This window comes from Hemiscyllium ocellatum, chromosome 37, assembly GCF_020745735.1.
Source record: "Hemiscyllium ocellatum isolate sHemOce1 chromosome 37, sHemOce1.pat.X.cur, whole genome shotgun sequence".
Lineage (NCBI taxonomy): Eukaryota > Metazoa > Chordata > Chondrichthyes > Orectolobiformes > Hemiscylliidae > Hemiscyllium > Hemiscyllium ocellatum.
The window spans coordinates 40,600,309-40,623,899 of record NC_083437.1 but is presented as its reverse complement, the minus strand read 5'-3'; the positions used below and the strand labels follow the sequence as shown (position 1 = coordinate 40,623,899).

Genomic DNA, 23,591 nt, shown 5'->3' with positions numbered 1-23,591 from the left:
CTCCTCAACTTCACAAGAGGCACCTTCCCTTGCTCCCCTGAAGTATCTTCTTCCAACTTGGGTCTGCATACAAACTATATTGTAATGATGTAACAGGACAGCCAGTTCACCATTATGTTTAACAATACCTTCTGCACTTCAATGTTACTTGACAATGCATAATTGACAATGCACTGCATTGCACAAATACGCATGTTTGACACACTGTTTCCCAATAATTAAGTCAAACAAGCTAATAGGAAGGGTTTGGAGGGATATGGACAAATGCATGCAAGTGGGACTAGATGAGTTTGGAAACATGGTCAGTACGGACTGGTTGGACCAAAGGGTCTGTTTCCATGTTGTGTGAATTTATGACTTATCATCTGTGTTACAATTTTGCTGACCAATGCCTTGTCTTTCTGAAATAGTCATAAGACTTGGATTTTGGCTAAAACATTATTCTTTAGAGGTTGGGTGAAATGAGGCACAGGGGTGGTGATAAAACAGTTATATGAACACAGTTACATCCAAAGAACTGCAAATGCAAAAACAAGAAACGAAACAAAAACAAAAAATAGTTCTGATGAAGAGTCACCAGACTCGAAACATTCACTCTATTCAAAGTTTGGGGGAAAATTTGTAGCTCGGGTTGTGCTTCTGTTCGCCGAGCTGGGAGTTTGTGTTGCAAATGTTTCGTCCCCTTTCTAGGTGACATCCTCAGTGCTTGGGAGCCTCCTGTGAAGCGCTTCTGTGATGTTTCCTCCGGCATTTATAGTGGCTTGTCTCTGCAGCTTCCGGTTGTCAGTTCTTGCTGTCCGCTGCAGTGGCCGGTATATTGAGTCCAGGTCAATGTGTTTGTTGATAGAATCTGTGGATGAGTGCCAACAAACACATTGACCTGGACCCAATATACTGGCCACAGCAGCGGACAGCAAGAACTGACAACCGGTAGCAGCAGAGACAAGCCACTATAAATTCTGGAGGAAACATCACAGAAGCGCTTCACAGGAGGCTCCCAAGCACTGAGGATGTCACCTAGACAGGGAACGAAATGTTTGCAACACAAACTCCCAGCTCAGTGAACAGAACCACAACAACATTCACTCTATTTTCTCCCAATTGATGCTATCAGACTTGCTGGGAATTTCCAGCAACTGCTGCTTTTGTTTCAGATCTCGAGCGTCCACAAAACCTTTAAAGGCTTTTTTTTCACCTAAGTCAGTTGAATGGTGTAGTTTTTCAGACAAATAAAAGACAGATATTATTACATCTGTTACTCTTCAACTCCACCAGACAGCAGTTTCCTCCCCATACATTTATTATTATGGTCATGTTGGCCTTTGTATTACCTAAGATACACACAGATGGGTAATTAAATGTTCTACAGTACTTACATCATCCTCTGCAAACACAGACAGGCTGAAGAACGAGCCAAGGACTGAAAGTCTCTGCAACTCTCTGCCTGTTCCTTGACTTAAAGGATCAGGCAAAAACAAAGGAAGTGAGATCACCTGGGAAGACAAAGGAATATACAGTGTATCAATGGATTTTTTTCTGAACAACCACCATCAGTAAATAAGGCTCAACTCCCCCTACCCTGCACCTGCCTATAATGATTTGTTCCAACTTTTGTCTGTCCTGAAAGCACAGATTTTTATTTTTGCTTGTATATAGCTATGTTGGCACTGACTCCCTGTGGCACCTTAAATTGCTTATCCTAGCCAAGATGAGGAGGTGCTGGTGTTGGGTTGGGGTGGACAAACTTAAATATCACACAACACAAGGTTATAGTCCAACAAGTTTATTTGAAAGCATTAGCTTTCAGGACCACTGCTACCTGACAAAGGAGCAGTGCTCCAAAAGCCAGCACTTCCAAATAAACCTGTTGTACTAGAACCTGGTGTTGTGAGATATTTAACTTTATCCTAGCCAAGTCACTCTATTGCAACTGAAATCAACATTTATCAGTTTCCAGCAGGATTGTTGGATAACAGATTAAGAACGCAGTTTGAAAGCTCCCACTCCAAATCAGGAGTGCTAGATCACATCCAAAATGCTGCCCATGCTAAAATCAACAAATTCAATACAAATCACAGACTGGCTGCAAGTCCTTACCTGTCTGACTGGATCAACTATAGGCTGGATAAACTCCCCAAGCTACTATTATAGCCAGTAAACAGGTTTAAAGTTTAATGTTTAAAATGAACATTTGTAAAAATATTTTATACACAAAACACCAGATATCCTTCATATAATTTTACTAAGCTTTTCCCACCCCAGTCAAATTGAGGAGAGGTTGGTCATCAAACTACTGCAGAAAAAGAATATTCATTTGCTTTCTATATGAAGTTACTTTTGATTAATTGTTATCTTTTGAAAACACTTTGATGTAATAAACCATAAAACAATATCAACACAAAGAGATGAACTTACCAAAGTGCACACAGGATGTGTCTTCCCAAATTTAATTTCACATAATTCTTGTAAAGCCTGGAACAAAATAAGTGTATTATTCAGTTTAATTGACTAATAGATTATAGAACTAAGAAAAACAAGCTCACAAATGTCATTCAGTTTTGCTAACTACATTGTAAGGATCCATTCAACCTATGTTTAAGGGTTTTACTTCAACTTCTATCAGAATTCTACTCCATGTAGGATTTTGATATCATTTGTGAATTCAAATAGCTGACCTGATTCTAAGTACCAGTGACATCTTTGTGCACCCATTTTCTACCTCACATCACTCCCAGGACAACATTCCGTCTGTCTTCAATATGTTCCCTCCCTAGTGCGGGTCAATATTCTGAATTCCTTCCTTGAAGATAATACGAAGGCACTTACAAGTCATAGAGTCATAAAAAGGTTTTTTCAAAACCCCACTGTTTCTTGGCAACGAGAGGAGGAAAAGGCGCACTCCCAGAAACCAGGGCTTGAAGCAGGATCTGTCAATTTTCAAACTTAAGTCGTCCTGGCAAAAACATATAGCCAACTTGCAGCAGCCACATTCATTTCACAAATCAAAACAGCTTGTAAAAGCAAGTGACAGCAAGAGAACCAATTTTATGATTCTTTGAAACAAAATTGCTCTGTGGAATTCAATGGATGCTAATGCTAGTTGGCATCATTTATTACAACTAACATTCTGAGTGTAACAGCTCTCAGAACCTAGACTTTATGGTTATTGTGAAATGCATCATACCAATGATTAAGAGAATTAGTTTAATTTTTATTTGCTTTAAACTTTTCTGTGCACATATGAAAACTAAATACAAATTAAATTAATTCTCTTTGTCACGGATACGATTTTAACTTTTTTCTGTGCACAATCATACCCGTGATTAAGAGAATCAACTTAATTTGTATTTGGTTTTCAAGATATGCACAGTAAAAGTTAAACCAGATTGAAAACTAACAGATACATGTTCATCTAAAGATGAATTTCTGAACTAATGTAGCGCATGTGAACGAGATGCTGAAATAAGAACCCATGTTGTTATAAATAATTGAGGAAATACATGCATTTGTGTTTAGCATTCTTGTATCTTCATAGGTCAGAATAACAGTCACAATTAAAAAAAAAGTTATTTGAACAATTAGGAGCTCATGAATCTTGTTAACTAGTGTATTAGAGTTCATATAAAACAAATGCATAAATTCTTTATATTGAGTGCAAGAATATTCAGTCTAGAACAAAGGAAACGTCACGTTTCCCCCTTTCTTACCACAAGTGGATACTTGAAATTATCACCATCTAAAGAACACTCTTTCACAGCCTGTGCAAGACCTTGTATGATTGGAATAAAGATCTGTTGGACAGAAGATGAAAATTTCAAGTTCAGATTATCACCAGAATTAATATTTTCAAGTACTCAAAAGTCAAACTTCATGCAAATGTTTTCATCAGGACCATCCATTTGATACATGGAGTGAAAAATGCAGTTGAAAGTATGTGACATGGGAGGAAAGGCATGATATGCTGAAATGTGCAATTCCAATTGTCCCAGCTCTAACTTCAGAATGGGGATTGAGGCAGGATTGGGGGGAGGGAGGGTATAAGACGGACAGAGGGGGAAGACAGAGACAGATTGGGGGGGGGGGGGGGGGGGAGGGGGGTGAAAGAAAAAAAGACAGAGAGACACAGACAGAGACACAGACAGAGACAGGGATAACAGCTGGTATTTGGAATGAGATCCTGATCAGTCATATCCCTACTGAACAGGACTAAAAGGCAAAATGGCTTTTATGTTGTCAAAAATCAGTGTATTTGAAGTCTATCCCTACAGACTCTCACACAGTTTGATAACAAAAGTCAGATGAGATTGACACCTTGAACTAAAACCAATATCTTTAAATAGGAAAGAATGAATTGGAGAAATATCTGCAAAATTTCTCACCTGTTTGAATACCTCAGAGTCCTGATGGGTCATTCTAACTAGCTCTTGAATGAAGCCATACGGAAGATTCCTACACAACATATATGGTACTAGCAATGACTGCTGCAACAAGGACCTGTACAATATAAATGCATTTGTTTCATTAAACTCGTTATAGCTGCCCAATCTAAGATGAAGCCACTCACTATACAAACATGAAGTAGCTGTCTACCTACACCTTGTGTGACAAAGCTATGGCATTTTTTTGGTTAAGTAGCAGCCCAGAGGCAGAGGCATTCTTTTAAAATGTTAAGAACAAACTGAAAAGCTATCAATACACCTTTGGAATACTGACCATTTTACTGTGTCATAACAGCTCTATCCATTAAACAATCCCATCAGCTCATCGGAGTCTTTGTGAAGCAGAGTGCACAAAAAGGAAGTGCATTGCATTAAAGGACAAACATCCTTTATTTTTCCTTCACAGGATGTTACTGGCTAGGACAGTCTTTATTGCCCATCCCTAATTGCTCTTGAAAAGACGGTATTGAGCTGTATTCCTGAACTGCTACAGTTCATCTGTGTAGATACACGCACATGCTATTAGGCAGGGAGTTTCCAGGATTTTGTTTCAATGCAAGTTTAAGGGACAATGATATACTTCTAGTCAGAATGACATGTGAAACAAGACTACTAAAGAATTGCAGATGCTGGAAATCAGAAACAAAAATAGAAATTGCTGGAAAATTTCAGCCTGGCAGCATTTGTGAAGAGAAAGCAGGTTAATGTTTTGGGTCCAATGATCTTCAGAACACGTTATCTATGGTTTGGAGAGGAACATGCAGGAAGTAATGTTTACATGCATTTGCTACACTCATCCTTGTGCATGATAGAGGTCGCATCCTTAAAACACATCCGTCAAAGTAGCCTTAGTGAGTTGCTGCAACATATACTGTAGATGGTAGACACTGATGTCACCAGTGAACACAGCAAACCGTTGCTGAAGGTGCACTCAGACGGACAACTGGAGAGACTTTCATCACATTCCTGACTTGCGCCATGGATCACATATTTACACAAAGTGGAAGAATCCAGAATCAAGTAGACCTTATCAGATATTTTAGTTGGGTTCGTGCATCTCCCTATCGTAAATATTTCAAAATGAACAAGCTTCTATGAAATGCTCATAGATCTTTGTGGACATTCATTGTATGAAAAAAAAATTCTACTGTTAGCTCCTCTGACTGCTCTAGCTGTAAACAAATCAATAGTTTTATCTCATTAACTGGATTTAGCCTTCAATTCTTCTGCCCTGTGACTGATGAGAACCATTATGGAAATCCCATTCAATTCTTGATGCATATTTGATAGTGGGGTGAAATTACAATTTTTAAGGCAAATAATCAACCTGAATTCATTAGGTCTTCCCATTTGGCAATGGAGTTGAGAAAGAGGGAAGAAATTTTAAATGGCTAAGAAGCAGACTCCTAGATTGCCATTACCATAAAGTACAAACTGGAATGATGCAAATATTTGGTCATGAAGGCCAACTGCAATATCGTTTTGATGACCAAGTCAGATTTGGTAACAAACAATGAGATTTGTTGTAATATCTGTGAGAATCTGTGGACCATCAAATGGAAAGGGTAAGTCAGTTTTGGTTGTGGATAAATAAGTTGACATGCAGGATTTGAATGAAGGTAGGTAGGCAAAGGGAACAAAGCAACAGAATTTCTGAAGAAAAATGCAATTGTTGGAAATGGGAAAACAAAAATGAAACAGATGATAAACATGCTGTAGAATCCATGGAGTAAAGGGACTAAAAGTTTATGGCTGAGATTACTCTTCAAAATCTTCATGCAAAGGTTGAAATAACTGCAGACTTTCTAGACACAAGGGCAAAATGCAGGATAGGGAAATCCAAATAGATGATAGCTAAGAGACTTCTTCCCTGGCAATATTCATAAGAGTTTTTTCTGTCAGCCGGAACGAACACACTTTTACATTTCTATGTACATCAAATATTTGATACTTTCCTTAGATATGAAAGTCAAACAAATGAACAGTGTTTAAAAAGAAAATCAAGAGTGTTAATTCTTCAAAAATCTTGTAGAATCAATAAGCAAGCTTGTACAAGAGGATAGATGCAGAGATGTATTTTGGTCCTAGTTTCTTGACATATAAGTTTGCCTTTCTGCACAATTTATGCTGCTCATAGTCTTATTGCTTTCTCTTCTCCATCAGTATAATGCAATTATACTAAAAGCAGTCATCTACAGACTCCGCTGTTAAGAGCACAAAAAAAATTCATAAACAAAGTTACATTCAAAAGATCTATAAGTTGATTGAAATCACTGTCAAATACTTACACTCATTAAGGATAAAAGAAAATTATATATATGACACCCATTGAGGAAACAGGATAGTGATTAGAAGTCACTTTTCAAAAAAAAACAGATGCATCATTTCCTGATCTGGCAGTTAAAAGTAACAAGGAGCAGATTGGACTCAAATACTGTTTTTAGATTTGTTCTGCATTGCATGTAGTTTTTTCTTGTTCTCTTATGGGATGTTAGTGCTGCTGGCAAAGCTTGCATTTCTCTTATGGCTTTCTAGGTTATTTCAGAGGATGGTTAAGAGCCAACCACATTGTTGTGGGGCTGGAGTCTCATGTAGTCCAGACCAATCAGGATGACTGGACAAATGCTCCTAAAGGACATTAGTTAACCTTAGGGTTAAGGTTCTGGTAGGATCTTATGTTCTAGATTTATGAATTGAAATTCCATCTGCTGCTATAGGAGACTCATTTCCAGAGATTATTCCCAGGCCTTTGGATTAGTCATCCAATGACATGATCATGATGCCAACATCTCCTGTTTGAAACCATCTCCTTTCCCACAGTGAAGTTAGTGAGTGCCTTCTGTTCATAATTGAAATACGTTAAGCAATGCTGCGATTTAAACCAGTGAACACAATCTTAAAAAAGTGATATTACTCCAGTTCTACAAAGATTGTAATGAAAGCATTCCCTATTTTCTTTAAAAGCTTAAAAAAAAATTGGCAATTGATTAAAAATAGAAATCAGGTTAACTGGCAGGGCAAGTTTTGATTTGGTGTTTGTGTTCTTCCTGCAATGCTAATCACATTAGTAAGTAAACTGAAGTACAGTCATAAGCAACAAAAACTAACCTTGGCTGTGTGAGGGCCCCCTGCAACACAAGAGCTGTATGGGAGATACACTGGGATCGGATGTTGCTGAGCAGCTGACTAACAGATGGTTGACTGCACATCTGAAAATATTCGAGACATTTTTGGTTACACTTGACATTCTGCAATCACTTAGTGTGCACAAAATTCAGGAAAAGGAGCATATTCTTCAAAAGATGACAGAGGTAAAAGGTAGAGTAATATTAAATCACCTCACCCCCACCAAAATCACAAACAGTATGTCAATCATCCCTTCTACTATTCGGATAACATATCCGTTGAGCAGCTATTTTCTCACAAATGTTAGTGCTATTCAACACCAAGACATATTTGTATTTTCTTCAGGAGAGGAATGAAGGGAATGAAGAAAATGGATCTTCTTTCCAGTTCAAAACATCACATGGTACAGTATTACTACACAGCTTTTCTATCCAAAATGTAAGTGACATCACGCTGGACATAATCAACATGTTTACTGATTTGAAATATATTTTTAGCCACCAGTTGTGAAGTCACGAGCAGTGTTCCAGCACTAGAAATATCAACCGCCCCATCATGGTACAGTGAAATGGCAATGAAGGCTTGTAAGAATGCAGATTTACTGCCTGAGGGGTCCCAATTACCAAACTGCCAATGCTGGCCCAGAACTCAGCACAATGTAAAAATACCTTCACAGTTAATAAAATGCAGCACATTCATTTCTTGGCCACTCTCAATATCTGTAAGAACAATTACTCTGTTCCCAAACACTGATCTGCAACTTGAGCTTACTTCAATGACTCGAAATAGGTTAAAGAATCTCATCCTTTCTTGTAGGCACCAATAAGGGGAAATTAAAGAGATGGACAAAGTGATAGAGCTTTGTCAATTAGACCTGATGGGCTGAATGGCCTCCTTCTGCACTGTAACAACTGTGACATATGAGTTTAAATTAAAGGAACAATGTTGACCAATTCAAGGCAATTGAGAACGATACACAAGCTCATTTGAGATTTGAAGCTGCTATGCAACTCCTATTTGCATGGTTTAGAAATAGTTGAAACGAAAATGCTACTGGCAAAATATCTGTCAATTTAACAAGCAGGAGCTTCAGTTAATGTTTCCGCTATCAGCTGATCCACAGCTCACTTTACTCCTTTCGTCAGCAAATTCCTCTGTCTGTGACTCCATCAAAATAATATATGAATTAATCTTATTGACATAGAATATTCATTGACTTCACCTGAGCTGTCTTCAGTTAGCACTACCAGCTCCAGATACATCAATTTACCAAGCTAGCTGCAGAAATAAAAAAGGTACATCTCTGATGAATTCCAGAAAGCATTTCTGGGAGGGTGTTATTGTCAGGCCTGACCTGATGATCTATTCTAATGAACTCAGCAGATTTATTCAAAGTACAGCTGATCAAGAAACACGCAGTGTTGGAACCTCGTGGTACTAACACCATGTCCAATAACAGTAAAGCAGCTTCTCTGAAGAACACAATCAAAATGAATAAATCCTGAAAAAGGATAACCGCCCCACCAAATGCAAGAGCTTTGGAGGACTTGAATAAATATTATTTTGCACCTGACTGCAGGAATGAACCGATGTGGATCAAAACTCATTATCCACAAATGGAGCTCTTTTCCCAGGAGGAAAGAAGGAAAAACAAAGAATTACCTATCTGGAGGCCAGCAATGAGGGATTGAACAGTAAAGATGGAAATACAGATAAATATTTGGATTTAACTCAATTACTTCATGTGTGGTGTAAAGCTCATTGAGAGATCAAATGATTGGGTTGAGTCCTTTATTGAATGGATTCCATATGGTCTATAAAAAGGTCTAAGCTTAATGTACTAAACAGCTCTGCCCCATTTAATATTTTACATTGTAATGGTCAGCATAACAGTTAGGATTTGTACTGACTGAACAGCAAGACTGCATGTTCATTTCTGGCTGGACTAATTAAAAAAGCTGTTTATTATTTTACCTTTGGAGCTTTTCTTTCTTCTATTCCAACTCTGTCAAAGCACTCTATGAGGTAGTTCAACATTTCAGTCTCCTTACATGCTTCAATTGTGAAACGATCACTGCCAGATTCTGCATAAGAACCACTCGTGCCTAGACTGGTTTGGGGACAGGAGGCAATGGAAAAGAAATAAACGTCAAGCATTTCCAAGTAGTAAATATGATACTGTGGTTATGAGAACATTCATGTATTATCCACGATACAGATAATATTCAAGCGTTATGTTGAACCAATAACTTCTTATGGTACTTCAAATCTACATCTTTGTATAACAGTGTATTCTCTAAAATACACTTTAAATGTAATTATCAAAGTGGTGGTCACAAGTGTTTAGGGTTAGCATCTTGAAAAAGCTACAATAAAGCAACTGACTTGTAAAGCCTGAATCCATTTTAAAATGGACTTTGGTTCCTTTGGCAAAAAGACTAACAATAGACACTTAATCATAGGACAAACAACATGTATAAACCAGTCAACTGGTTAGCCTTTCACAGGGTGATCAAACCAACATGCAGATCTGTATACCTAACATTAATTGTACAATTTGTGTGATGGCATCAAGTTAGCAAACATGCATGCATCCAGGTGTATTGATATTAAAAAAGGTCATGTTTTCAATGCACGCTGACTAAAGACACAACAGTATTTAACCAGTGAAATAAATAAACCAATTGGCTGTGCCAGACAGAAACATGCCAGACGACAGTTGGTTTTTCAACAAATCTTCGTGATTGACCTTATTTTACCACCACCACTTCAAAAATATAACTACCATATTACTTGTGCAGTATCACTTATTCAACTGAACATAAAACAACAACAAACATACGCCAACCTAAAAGAAGCTTGAAAAACTAAATTAAATGTCAGTATGTTGCCATTCATTTCACATTTTGAATCGAGACATTTCTTATCCAAGGTTAGACAGCAGTATGCCATTAACCTCAATATCTCCCAAATCAGAATATGATAACTCTCTAAACTTAGAAAGATTAGTACAAAATTAAAGCAATGTTGTACCACAAAATCACTTAAGTAACTCAAACTTGCTATATGTAGGATACTAACAGCTCAGCAGACTTGCATTTAATCAGCATTACCAACACAAGTCCAAAGGTGCAGCAGCAGTGTCAGAATGCAGACAATCCTCCAAATTTTCCTGAAGTAGTGAATTACATGCATCTTGGTTCAAAAAGATGGTTAATTTAATTAGCATTAGTGAATTATAATCAATTTCTCTGAGATACAGTTTGTGGTCTTGTCTTTTGTTTCTTTTTTCCTTTCACGAGCATGGACATAGCTGACAAGGCCAGCATTTATTGCCCATTCCCAATTATCCTTGGTGGTGGTGAACTCAAGTCCATTTCTACCTGAAATTGGATGAGGATATTCCACCCTCATCTTTTCATTCATTTTCTGGGCTCCTTTCATTAGAGAATGGGGACATTTGCAGAATCTGCATTTGCAGTTAATTGGTTAAGTGCCCACCAGTCAGAACTGCATGGGACAGGGTTATAGAACGGAGATCCAGTCTATAGATTGTGGCATCACTTAGCTGTCAATTGCATGCTACTTTTGTTGTCTTGGCATGCAAGAAGTCCTCTGTCATGGCTTCAAAGTGTATTTTCAGCTTTCTTCTCATTTATTGGAAAGGTAATCCCTGGCATCCAAGAGTACTTTCCAATATTATCAGCAAGGAAATATAATGATTAAAACATGCCCAATTATATCGTGAATGAAACAACCACCTCTTTAAACCACATTATGTTTCCACAGTTATCACAATCGACATATGAAGCTTCAATACCACTGAGTATTAAGTTTGCAGAAAGTTATCTAATTATGGTAATTAATTATATTTGCAACTTTGTTTCGGCACTGAGGATGCATTTAGACAATACCATTTAATTGCTTCTTAACCTTCAATAGGGGAAATCAACAGTAGGGTCATTAATACCTATGATTGTAGATGAATGCCTGTCACTGCAATATTTCAGTTTTATTCAAAGTGGCAAGAATTACTTGAGTGCAAGGGCAAAATACCAGCATGGTAAATTAGAGACCCAGCATGCAGCATCATGAATGAAATGTCATTGTGTTGCAGTCATAATCCATACCATTAAGCACTCAACAGTTAACAAACAACAAAGGAGGTGGTATTATTTGAAATTGCAGCTGTACACATCTTTGCATCTGGTTTACCATCTAAGTGGGAAGGAATTTCAGTGTTTATACTGAGAAGTTTCTTTATATATTTTCAACTATGTTACACCAACAGGGTTTACTCTCCAGTTTTTTTTCCCAGCACAGCAGTTACAGCATGAAGCAAAAGCTCAAAACTCAAACAAAACACAGTGTTCAAATGAGGGAAAAGTGATAGAATGTTTGATAACGAACTGAGAAGTGAAGGTAATACAAGTACCTAATGGAGCTACCTATCAAACCAAAATAAAACACACTGTTGTTAGTTGCACGCTCAAATGCTTAACCCATGCCCATTGCAGTAAAAGCTGCCAGGCATGTACAACCAATACCTGGAACCAAACTGGACACTAGACAAATCAACATCATCTTCCTCATCATCACCGTCATCATCATCATCGTCACTGCTGTCCTCAGGTAAATCAGAAAGAGCGAATAGGAGAAGGGACAAGGGATTGCTGTAGATACTACCAGAGGGAAAACGGAGATATTTAGCACACAAACCAAGATTGCTTGGAGGGTGGGGGTAGAAAAGGAGACATCAAGTCAAAACATGAAGATTAATTAATTTGTTTCTGATGTATTGTGTTTAAATATAATGCACAAATGTATCGAAAATCAAGTCCTATAATAAGCTAAAGAACAATGAAATTCATTATTAATGAATTCTACATGCTGTAACTTTCAGCATTACTGAAGGGATTGGGGTCTGACGTTGTATAACTAATAGCCAACCCATTATAACAAGTATTATTTTATGTGAATTAACTTGAAGGAAGAAAAGCAGTTGTACATACTGGAGACTCCTTGCATGATATACTTTATATTCCTCATGCCTTAATGATGTTTTCTATTAAAAAAAATGTTAGAGTAGTTTCTTAACTTTGCTCTACAAACCTGTCCCTATTTATCGTAAGATTTATACATGAAAGCTTCTCTCATTCCCCCATCAGTTACTTTACTGGCTGCCCTCTCAGTCTTCCTCATTCACACATCTTTCACAATTGATTATTGCTGTCTTGTATCCTCCACTATAAACTTAAAATGTATCCCATTCATCTTGTGCATTTTCAAATATTATCAATGCAGAATGCTAAAAGTAAAATGTTTAATGGCTTCCTGAGCCGAAAATAGAATAATTCAATCTTGTCATTTGCATAAGTTGGGTTTCAATGGAATACAGAATCACTGATAATTCACTGATGCACATCTACTCTCCAAGCATTTTAGATTTTTTTTGAAATGCTATATTCTGTAGGCTGCATAGACGTAGCAAAATTCATTCATTAAGTGAAGTTAATTTGGAAGCTATCAAAATGGGGATGCTCTAAACAAGAGGTCCTTGTTAGAAAAACAGTTTAAAATCTTATTTTAAATTTCTCACACCAGAACAAAGTTCAAGTGCATTGAAAATTTAATTGGCAACCTTCTCTAAGTAACTAAATTTGCACTTCTGCATAAATAAAACTGGAACATTTATTCTAAATTTGTAATGTTAAGATATTTGAAAGAGCTCACAACATTATTTTTTATAAGTTGACACAATACCTAAGTGGCAGCGGGCTCAGTGCAGAAGAACGGGAAGTTGCTGGAGAAGTGACTGGAAATAATGGTGGACCCATTACTGTGGGTTGTTGCCTTGGAGAATTCATTTGGATTGAAGAAGGGCTACTGGCCACAGTTTGTGCGCTAGAAGTGACAGGTGTGATTGGCAACGGATTTGTGCCAACATTTCTTAGCCTGGGAGAAGTTGCAAATAAGGGCGGGGAGCTCATGGCCAATGATGGTTGTCTTGAAGAGCTGGCCTGAATGGAGGATGAACGAGGAGCCGTTGTACGTTGGCATGGAGAACTGGGCGTCACTGAAACAGGGCTTGCAAACTTAGCCTGCTGATTCGCACTGCCTGCAACCTTGGAAGGATGATTTGCTGTAAAGGATCGAGAACTTGGGCTGGTTCCATACAGACTAGAGTATTGAGATAAAGAAAAATTAGAAAGAAAGAAGAGAGAAAAATGAAAATATGGAAAAGAGGTTACCAAGTTTGTAACATTAGAATTTCAATAGAAAAGCTCTGCATTTATTTTTCGACATATTGAAATTCAACTACAACGGAAGTATTTAATCCCAATTAGCTCTGCAAATAAATGCCCCTCTGAATTAAGAGAAGTTCTTATAATACACAGGCATTCACAAAATAATCTAATTTGAGAGCAGTCATGAATAGCTTGCTCATATTCAATAACAGCTTACACTTGACTTCTACACCTTTACAGGTACACAGACACCAATGAAGTAGATTTCAACCATTAGAACCATTGACAAGTTCATTTTTTGCCCCTTCACTACGTCAACAATTAAATTAAGTAATTAATGGTTCACATCAAGACATTTTTGATAATACTTTATATTAAATTGCAGTAGTGATGTTATGGAGAAGAAATATTGTTTCACATAAGAAGAGTAGTCCCATTCTAGGCTAATCAGTGTCTACATTATCAGAAAAAAGTTGGTTGAAATTATCTTAACTCTGCCTCAAGTATATTCAAAGAAACATGTTGCCCAGAACTCAGAGGTCTGGGAATTGATTAGCAGGGAGAATTTAAAGATGTTTAATGTTACTGAAAATAACTACAGTTTTAAAAATCTCTTTTACATTAACCTGTGGTGTCCCCTCAATTGAAGACCAAAATGGAGAGTGACACATGAATTCCAATTGCATGAGAACAAAATATAGAGGTTAATGGGGAAAGTTGCCATAGTCTCAGAGGAGCATAGGGTTGCTCTCTCATTGGTCAGAGATGACTGGTGGTGGTTTAACCTGAGGTACCATGCCTCAGGAAAGGGGAGGAATTGATAAGAAGAGTCTTTCACAGTAACCTTTCACAGTTGGCATGGAAACTGTTGGCAATGACTCTGCGTCACAAATCAGCCATCCAGCCAATGAAGCTAACTGATCCCTTTATGATGATATTCACAACACAAATTTAGTTCAGAACAGTGACTTATTTATGGATTTTTACAAACCGCAATCAAAACTATTGGATTTTATTCTGTCTCATGACAAGCCTCTCTCCTACCATGAATCTTAGTTGTGTCATAGGTCCCCCCTGTCAGCGTGGACTACAGAAACAGGATGATACATGGCTAGCAGATATCACAAGAACTAGCTTATCAGTTGCTGAAACTATTGTAGACAAAAATACGTGAAAAATAAATCTCTTCCTCCTTTGCACTCAAACAAAATTGAAAGTATTCTTATAAATAAATTCTGAAAAGTAAAAATCACTAGGACATGACCATCATACCCCAATTACTTGTTATGTAGAGGTTACTCATCATTTTCTAAAAATATAAACATAGCAAGCAAGCCCATGCAAACCTATAATTGCTGGGCAATTACCTGTAGCAATGCTAAAATCTCTGCTAACTGCCGTACAAATGTCTACATTTAAATCAGGGATACACACTTATTCTATATATAGTAATTTTGCCAATTACTGGTGCCAATTGGTACAAGTATTGCATCACCATTCTTGAAGCAAATTAGGAACGTGAGCACTTGACCATAAACCCACATTCTCCAAAAGTTCTTTGAGTTAACACTTTGGTAAATGAAGAAGGGCACCATTACATGGGAAATATTAATCAGGAGAAAAAAATCCAGCTGCGAGTTGATAAGAGGTTTTTCCAACAGACAATTATTAATCACACCGGCTTCTTTAGCTGTTAAAAAAAAAAGAGTAGTCACATGACAGTCAATGAAGGGGATGACAATATGTCAAACATAAGTGACGCAAAGGCAGATTCACTGAATTTAATCACAAAGTTGATCAGAAAGATGAAAATTTGCGGTGCATGGACATTGAAACTCTGGGCAGCCATTGCTCCCCAAGCCTTGAACTCCTCACCATCAAGTGTAGCCGTTCTATCCACCATGAGAATTTACCACTGCTATACTCACTGCTGTGTACAAACCGCCACAAGCAAAGGTTGAGGAAGCTCTGGATGTGCTGTACTCCATCACTAACACCTCGAGACATAACACCCAGAGGCCCTGTTTGTTGTTGAATCAAGCCAATCTAAAGGAAGATGTTGCCCAAGTACCACCAGAACCTGCTAAAAACCACTACCACCTGCCCCACCAGGCACCCGAACATTTTAGATCACGGCTACATTTGTGAATGATGCAAACCGCTCCATCCCCGACCCTCATATTGGGAACTCCGACCACAATGCCATGCTTCTTCTCCCAGCTTACAGGCAAAAGCTCAAGCAGGAGAACCCCTCACGGATACAGGTCCAGTGCTGGTCAGTGGAGGCAGAGGATCAACTCCAGTGCTGTCTGGTATTGGCTGATTGGGCCGTGTTCAAACAGGCCGCAGGTACCTTGGACGAGTATGCCACCACTGTCACTGACTTTATCAGCAAGTGTGTGGAGGACTGCATATTGAAGCAGCCAATCTGGGTGTTCCCCAACAGGAAATCCTGGATGAATCAGGACATAGAGAACCTGCTAAAAACCAGGCATGAGGCCTTCAGATCAAAAGACTCACTCAAATATAAGGAATCCAAGTATGACTTTCACGTTACCAGTAAGACAGCCAAGGACCAATACTGGTCCAAACTAGAGACCCAGACAGACAGCTAGCAACTATGGCAAGGACTGAACGACATCACAGATTCTAAAAAGAGACAGTGCAAGATAGCAGATGACGACATATCCCTCCCAGGTCGTCTCAACGCATTCTATACTCACTTTGAGCAGAATTTCAAAGGAGAGGTTAACACCTATTCCGACAGGTCCTAATGAACCTATCCCAAAAGTTACTGTATTAGAGGTCAGATCAGTTTTCCTTCGTGTGAATCCAAGGAAAGCCGATGGGACCAGACAGAGTACCAGGCTGTGCACTCAGAGCATGTGCAGATCAACTGGCAGGATCTTCTCAGATATCTTCAACCTCTCCCTGCAGGAAGCCACTGTCCCTGCCTATTTCAAGAGAGCCAACATCATCTCTGTGCCTAAGAAGGCTCATACAACATGTCTCATGACCACTGCCCAATGGCCCTACCTTTGGTGGTCATGAAGTGCTTTGAAAGGCTGGTCTTGGTACTAGATAAGAGTGGTGTTGGAAAAGCACAGGTCAGGCAGCATCAGAGGATCAGGAAAATTGATGTTTCGGGCAAAGGCCCTTCAGCAGGAATGAAGGCAGGGAGCCTCTGGGGTGGAGAGATAAATGGGAGGGGAGTAGGGCTGGGGAAAAGGTAGCCAAGAATAGGTGGATGGAGGTAGGGATGAAGATGACAGATCGGAGAGGAGGGTGGAGCAGACAGGTGGGAAGGAAGATTGGCAGGTAGGACAGGCCATGAGGATGGTGCTGAGCTGGAAGGTTGGAACTGGGGTAAGTGGTGGTGGGGGGGGGCGCGAGTGCTTTGGTGAACATCTCCGGGATACCTGCACCAATCAACCCTACTGCCCTGTGGCCCAACATTTCAACTCCCCTTCCCACTCTGCTGAGGACATGCAGGTCCTGGGCCTCCTCCACCGCCACTCCCTCACATTCAGTCTCTGAATCCTTCAACCCATGGGAATCAATGTGGACTTCACCAGTTTCCTCATTCCTCCTTTCCCTTCCCTGACACCTCTCCTCGCACCCTCCTCTTCCCCCCCACTCCACCCCACCCCAGCTGCCTTCATTCCTGATAAAGGGCTTTTGCCCGAAACATTGATTTTCCTGCTCCTCGGATGCTGCCTGACCTGCTGTGCATTTCCAGCACCACCCTAATCTCGACTATCATTTCTAGTATCTGCAGTACCCACATCTGCCTGGCTTTGGTACTAATCAACTCCAGCCTCCCACAACACCTGACCCACTCCAGTTTGCCTGTCAGACCGACCGATCCATGTCAGATGTCATATCACTTGCCCTTCACTCCGCCCTAGAACATCTTGACACCAAGAACAGCTTGTAAGAATCCTACTCATCGACTACAGTTCAGCTTTCAACATATTATCCTCTCAAGACTGATTACTAAACTTAGTGATCTCAGACTAAGCCACACTCTCTGCAACTGGATCCTCAGTTTCCTGACCCACAAGCCACAATCAGTGAAGATTGCTGACAATATTTCATCATCACTAACACTCAACACTGGAGCCCCTCAGGAGTGCATTCTCAGCCCCGACTGTATTCGCTGTATACCAATGACTGCGTCGCCAACAAAAAGACGAATGCCATTTACAAGTTTGCTGATGACACCATCATAGTTGGTCGAATCTTAGATGGCAACAAAAAAGACTACAGAAATGAGGTGGAAGACCTGGAAAAATGGTGCACGGAGAACAACCGAGTTCTCAATGCCGAAAAAAATAAGGAACTCATTATTGACTTTCTGCAGGATGTTACTCATGTCCTCCCTACACTAACAGTACAGAGGTGGAATGAGTGGAGAGTGTCAAGCTCCTGAGACTGGTCATCCACATCCACCTTTCTTGGACTCATGTGGATGCACTGGTTACAGAGGCCCAACAATGTCTCTTCTTCCTCAAGCAGGTGAGGAAATTTGACATGACATAGAATACCCTTGCCAACATTTATAGGTGCACCATCAAGAACATTCTGTCCGGATGTATCACTACCTGATGTGGTAAGTGTACCATTCAAGATTGGAGATGGTTACAGAGAATGGTGAACTCGGCCCAGACACTCACAAAGGCCAACCTCCCGGCTATAGAATCCACCTACCAGGCCCAAGGAAAGGCCACCAGCATTCTCAAAAGATCCATCCCACCCTGGTTATGTTTTTCTACAACCTCTACCATCGGGGAGAAGATACAGAAGCCAGAACATATGCACCAGTCGGTTTCGTAACAGTTTCTACCCCACTGCTGTTAGAAAAATGAATGGACTCACGAACTCTCAAATTCGCCTGTACCTGTGCTTTTGTTTTTGCCACCATTTATCTATTATTTACTTATCTATGATCTGCCTGTATTGCTTGCAAGACAAAGCTTTTCACTGTGCCTCAGTACACGTGATAATAAATTCAATTCAAATGGAATACACAAGCTTTCTTTTTTCAAAAGCTTTTTTAAAGTTCTTCTGCAAATCATATTTCAAATTATAAAAATGGCCCATATCATGAATAGCCATCCATAGAAGACTTTTAGAGACCAACAAGGGGTTTGAAAATTGTGATTGGTTATTTCACTACACCATCTCCCACATTTTGTCACTGATATTTTTATTCTAATTTTTAAATACCGATGAGATATATACTACTGCACACCTTTAATTTACTGGCGAATATTTGAACAGACCAGAAAACATCTGGACTCTTAGTACACTTACCTTGATAAAGAACTGGCACCAAAAGAACCTGGGCTGCAAAACATGGGACTTGTTCCATGACTTGATGGAGGATTAAGAGGCAAGTTCCGGTCAGGTGACCTTGCAGCTGCAGCAATAGGTCGAGAGGTGGCAGTCAGACTGGCAAATGGGTTGTCTTCAGGCATTTGAGTGGACAGCATCAGAACCTCCATTAGAATCTGGCCAATCAAGTCTTTCCAATCTGAAAAAACTAAAGCAGCAAAAAGTAAACAAGCAGGCACGGTTGAATATGTTTCCTGTTAGGATAGTATATATCTCACACCTCATTTGCTCAGTTGCTTTACAACTTCACGCCTCTCGAGCTAGAGATAGTAATCCTATTATTTAATCCTACTGGGAAAACAGCAGAGATAACTTCCCCCTCTACAAATGGACAACACAATTTATTTTATTACTAGCTAGCTGGAAATCCAGTTACAAATCCATATTTACCCCAAGACTAGAGAAGTCTACACAACACATGTTCTATTACAGATGAGTGAACAGCAAAAACACTCCCAGATGCTAAACATTTATCGAAACAGGGAGATGCAGGAGAGCACAGCTGCAACATGAAACGTAGCATCCAGAAATCTAACATCAGAACAGAGAGTTGGTATGAGAGGCAAAATACAAACAAAAAGGAAGAGTGTGACTTTTCCAATCTCCTTGAATGCTGACCTTGGCTGATAAAGGTTTTGTGAAGTCATATCACTAATGTTGCTAGTTCTCACCTTCTTTTGCATTCTGTTTAAACTCTGCAGCCAAACCAGGTAAGAAGATTACATCCCTATCACGCTCCTTCCAAGAGACCCGGAAGATTTTACATATTAGCAAAAGTGCTTGTTCTTCTGACACATCTGAGCCCAATGAGGGTTCCTAAAAACAAAAGTAACTATCACGAATTGACTGTTGCAGTTAGCAAGTATCCACAATAGCAGAGTTGCTCACTCAGAAGTTGAGAATGTAGATCATTAGATAGAAACAAGGTGCCAGAACCCAATATTTTAATTTAAAAAATTGATCTCAATTCTATTTTCCCCCTTCCACCTTGGCCAAAAACATTTGATGGTGTAACAATCAGGTACAAGAATTTTAATTGCACAGGAGTTTGGATAAACTTGCCATGAAATTTAATCTATTGGTACATCAGATATTAAATAAGTCCAGGAGTTCAATTACAAACTAATAAGCCAATAATTTACAGTTTTCCTTCAATATTTCATTATGATAGGTTTTGTATATTAAATCTGTTAGGAGTAATGCAGTTGAAGTTTATTCACCATAAATTTATGATCTCAACGGTAAACATTTCTATAGAAATTCCTGGTATAAAATGTGCCTATTCAAATTATGCTCTGTTTCAAGATCAGCAGGGTTTGTTTTTTTTTAAAGAGACACGATGGCTCAGTGGTTAGCACTGTTGCCTCACAGCGCCAGCATGCCAGGTTCAATTCCAGCCTCAGGCGTCTGTCTGTGTGGAGTTTGCACATTCTCCCTTGTCTGTGTGGGTTTCCTCCCACAATCCGAAGATGCGTAGGTCAGGTGAATTGGCCATCCTAAAATGCCCATAGTGTTCAGGGTTGTGGAGGTTAGGTGAATCATTCAGGGGAACTGTAGAGTAATAGGGTAGGGGAATGGTTCTGAATGGGATACTCTTTGGAATGACGGTGTGGACTTGTTGGGCCTAATGGCCTGTTTCCACACTGTAGGGATTCAATGAAAAGCAAGTGTTCATTCTCCCACAGTCAAGTGACAATCATTTATTTGCTGTTTCACTAAGCAGAACAGTCAGGACCACAAAACTCTTCACAGACAGACAAAACTCAAAAGTGTAAACTGAGAGTTAAACTAAAATGTTTTCATTATTCATTAGCAATTTTTCACAGATCAAAAAGAGTTTATATGTTTAGATTCCCTACAGTGTGGAAACAGGCCCTTCGGCCCAACCAGTCCACACCAACCCTCCAAAAAGTAACCCACCCAGACCCATTTCCCTCTGACTGATGCACCTAACACTGTGGCCAATTTAGCAGAGTCAATTACCTGACCTGCACATCTTTGGACTGTGGGAGGAAACCGGAGCACCCGGAGGAAACCCACACAGACACAGGGAGACCCGCAAACTCCACACAGACAGTTACAAAGGCTAGAATCGAACCTGGGATGCTGGTGCTGTGAGACAGCAGCGCTAACCACTGAGCCACCATGCCACCCTTTGTTAGTCTTCTGAGCCATAGCCAAATCTGAGACTTAAGGAAGAGAATTTGACATCATAGCTTTAAACACATTAGAATATAGCCATTAATATCAACCCCTGGCAAAATTAGACACAAAATTCATAAGCATCAGTAACTGTACCTTATCAGTCAAACTCCTTTTTTCCCGTCGATCACCCTCATCAACTTCCATATTTTCAATTCCTGAGTCTACATCCACTTGAGACATGCTATTTAGAGGAGAAACATATTATTTCATCCATGTAATAATTAACTATTATATTAATTTGCTGTAACTTTAACTTAGAAACCACTCTGTGCAGCTCAATGTTCCCTTTTTTATTGCAGTAAGTAGATCCATTGATGATATTAATGTCCTCCAAAGACTGCAACAGCCATTCATTCCAACGTTATTACATTTACCACATAATATTCAAGTTCTTCAATTATGTCAAATCATGGATTCATGTAGCTATTAAAATTTATCATTTACACATTTACCCCAATATCTTCAATAATAAACATTCAAATCATCGGCAGTAAGGAAGCATTAATACTTAGCACATAATTTATGAACAAAAAAATCTTCAGGCTCACTGAGTCATACAGCACAGAAAACGACCCTTTAATTGAACTTTTCTGTGCCAGTGTTCCCAATCTAACTTAGTCCCATTTGACAGAATTTGCCCACAGCCCTCTAAACCCTTCCTATTCATATACCCATTCAGATGTCTTTTACATGTTGCAATTGTACCAGCCTCCACCACTTCCTCTGGCAGCTCATTCCATACACAGAGCCCACTGTGTGAAAAAATTATCCCTCAGATCCCTTTTAAATTTTTCTCCTCTCACCTTAAACCTATGCCCTCCAGTTTTGGACTCCCCCATCCCAGGAAAAAGACCTTGGCTATCACCCTATCCATGCCCCTCATGATTCTATAAGATCATTCCTCAGCCTCTAAAGCTCCAGGGAAAATTGGCCCAGCCTATTCACTTCTCCTTCTAACCCAAATACAGTGTTCACAAAAGTGGCATCACCAATGTCCAGTACAGCTACAACATGACATCCCAAGGTCTAGACTCAATGCTTTGACCAATGAAGGCAAGCATGTCAAATGCCTTTTTTACAACCCTATCTACCTGTGACTCCACTTTAAAGGAAGTGGGTCTCTTTGCACCCCTAAGTCTCTTCATTCAGCAACACTCCCCAGGGTTCTAGCATTAAATATACAAGTCCTGCCATGGCTTGCCTACCAAAACGCAGCATTTACATAAATTAAACTCCATCTGCCAATCTGATCAAGGTCCCATTGTACTCAAAAGATAATCTTCTTCGCTACCCACTACACCAACTATTATGGCATCATCTGCAAATTTACTAACCATACCTCCTATATTCACATCCAGATCGTTTATACATATGATGAAAAATAGTGGACATAGCACTAATCCTTGTGGAACATCACCGGTGACATACATCCAGTCCAAAAAGAAATCCTCTACCACCAGTCTCCTACCTTCAAATCAATTGTCCCCCCCATTGGCTAGGTCTCCCTGAATTCCATGTGATTAACCTTACTAACAGTCTACTATGCAGAATCTTGTCAAACACTTTGCTGAAGTCGACACAGACAACATCTATCACTCTGCCTTCAATCATCTTTGTCATGTCTTCAAAAGACTCAATTAAGTCAGCAAGACACAATTTCCCACGCACAAAACAATGTGACCATCCCTAATCAGTCCTTGCCTTTCCAAATGCAGATCAATCCTGTTCCTCAGAATCCTCTAACAATCTACCCACGAATAAAGTAAAGCTCACTGGTCTACAGTTCCTTGGCTTTTCCTTACCACTTTCTTAAGTGATGGCAACATATTAGCTAATCTCCAGTCTTCCAGCACCTCACCCATGGTTGTCGATGGTACAAATATTTCAGCAAGGAGCCCAGCAAACTCTTCTCTAGCTTCCCATAAAGTTCTGGGAAACATGATCAGATCGCAGGGCTTTATGCATTTTAAGACCTCCATCACCACTCCTTCTGTGATATAAATGCTTTTCAAGATATCACTATTTTTTTTTCCCCAAGGTCCGTAGCTTCCACATCCTTCTCCACAGTAAATACTGACATAAAATATTCATTTATTATCTTACAACTTCAAGTGGGCCATGCTGATCTTTAAGAGGCCTTATTTTGTCCTTAGTTACTCTTTTGCCCTTAATGTAC

The 23,591-nt window shown here is 39.4% G+C and overlaps 1 protein-coding gene across 1 annotated transcript in view; it reads right to left on the bottom strand.

The window, feature by feature from the left end:
* ube4b (ubiquitination factor E4B, UFD2 homolog (S. cerevisiae)) overlaps positions 1–23,591 on the bottom strand; it is an 82,540-nt gene that overhangs the window by 31,387 nt on the left and 27,562 nt on the right. The window contains exons 4-12 of the mRNA XM_060851833.1: positions 21,509–21,596; positions 19,882–20,026; positions 19,130–19,358; positions 9,540–9,675; positions 7,548–7,648; positions 4,380–4,494; positions 3,708–3,791; positions 2,416–2,472; positions 1,377–1,493 (exon numbers count right to left, since the gene is read on the bottom strand). Of these exons, the coding sequence (XP_060707816.1) occupies positions 1,377–1,493; positions 2,416–2,472; positions 3,708–3,791; positions 4,380–4,494; positions 7,548–7,648; positions 9,540–9,675; positions 19,130–19,358; positions 19,882–20,026; positions 21,509–21,596 (1,072 nt within the window). The remainder of the gene's footprint in view (positions 1–1,376; positions 1,494–2,415; positions 2,473–3,707; positions 3,792–4,379; positions 4,495–7,547; positions 7,649–9,539; positions 9,676–19,129; positions 19,359–19,881; positions 20,027–21,508; positions 21,597–23,591) is intronic.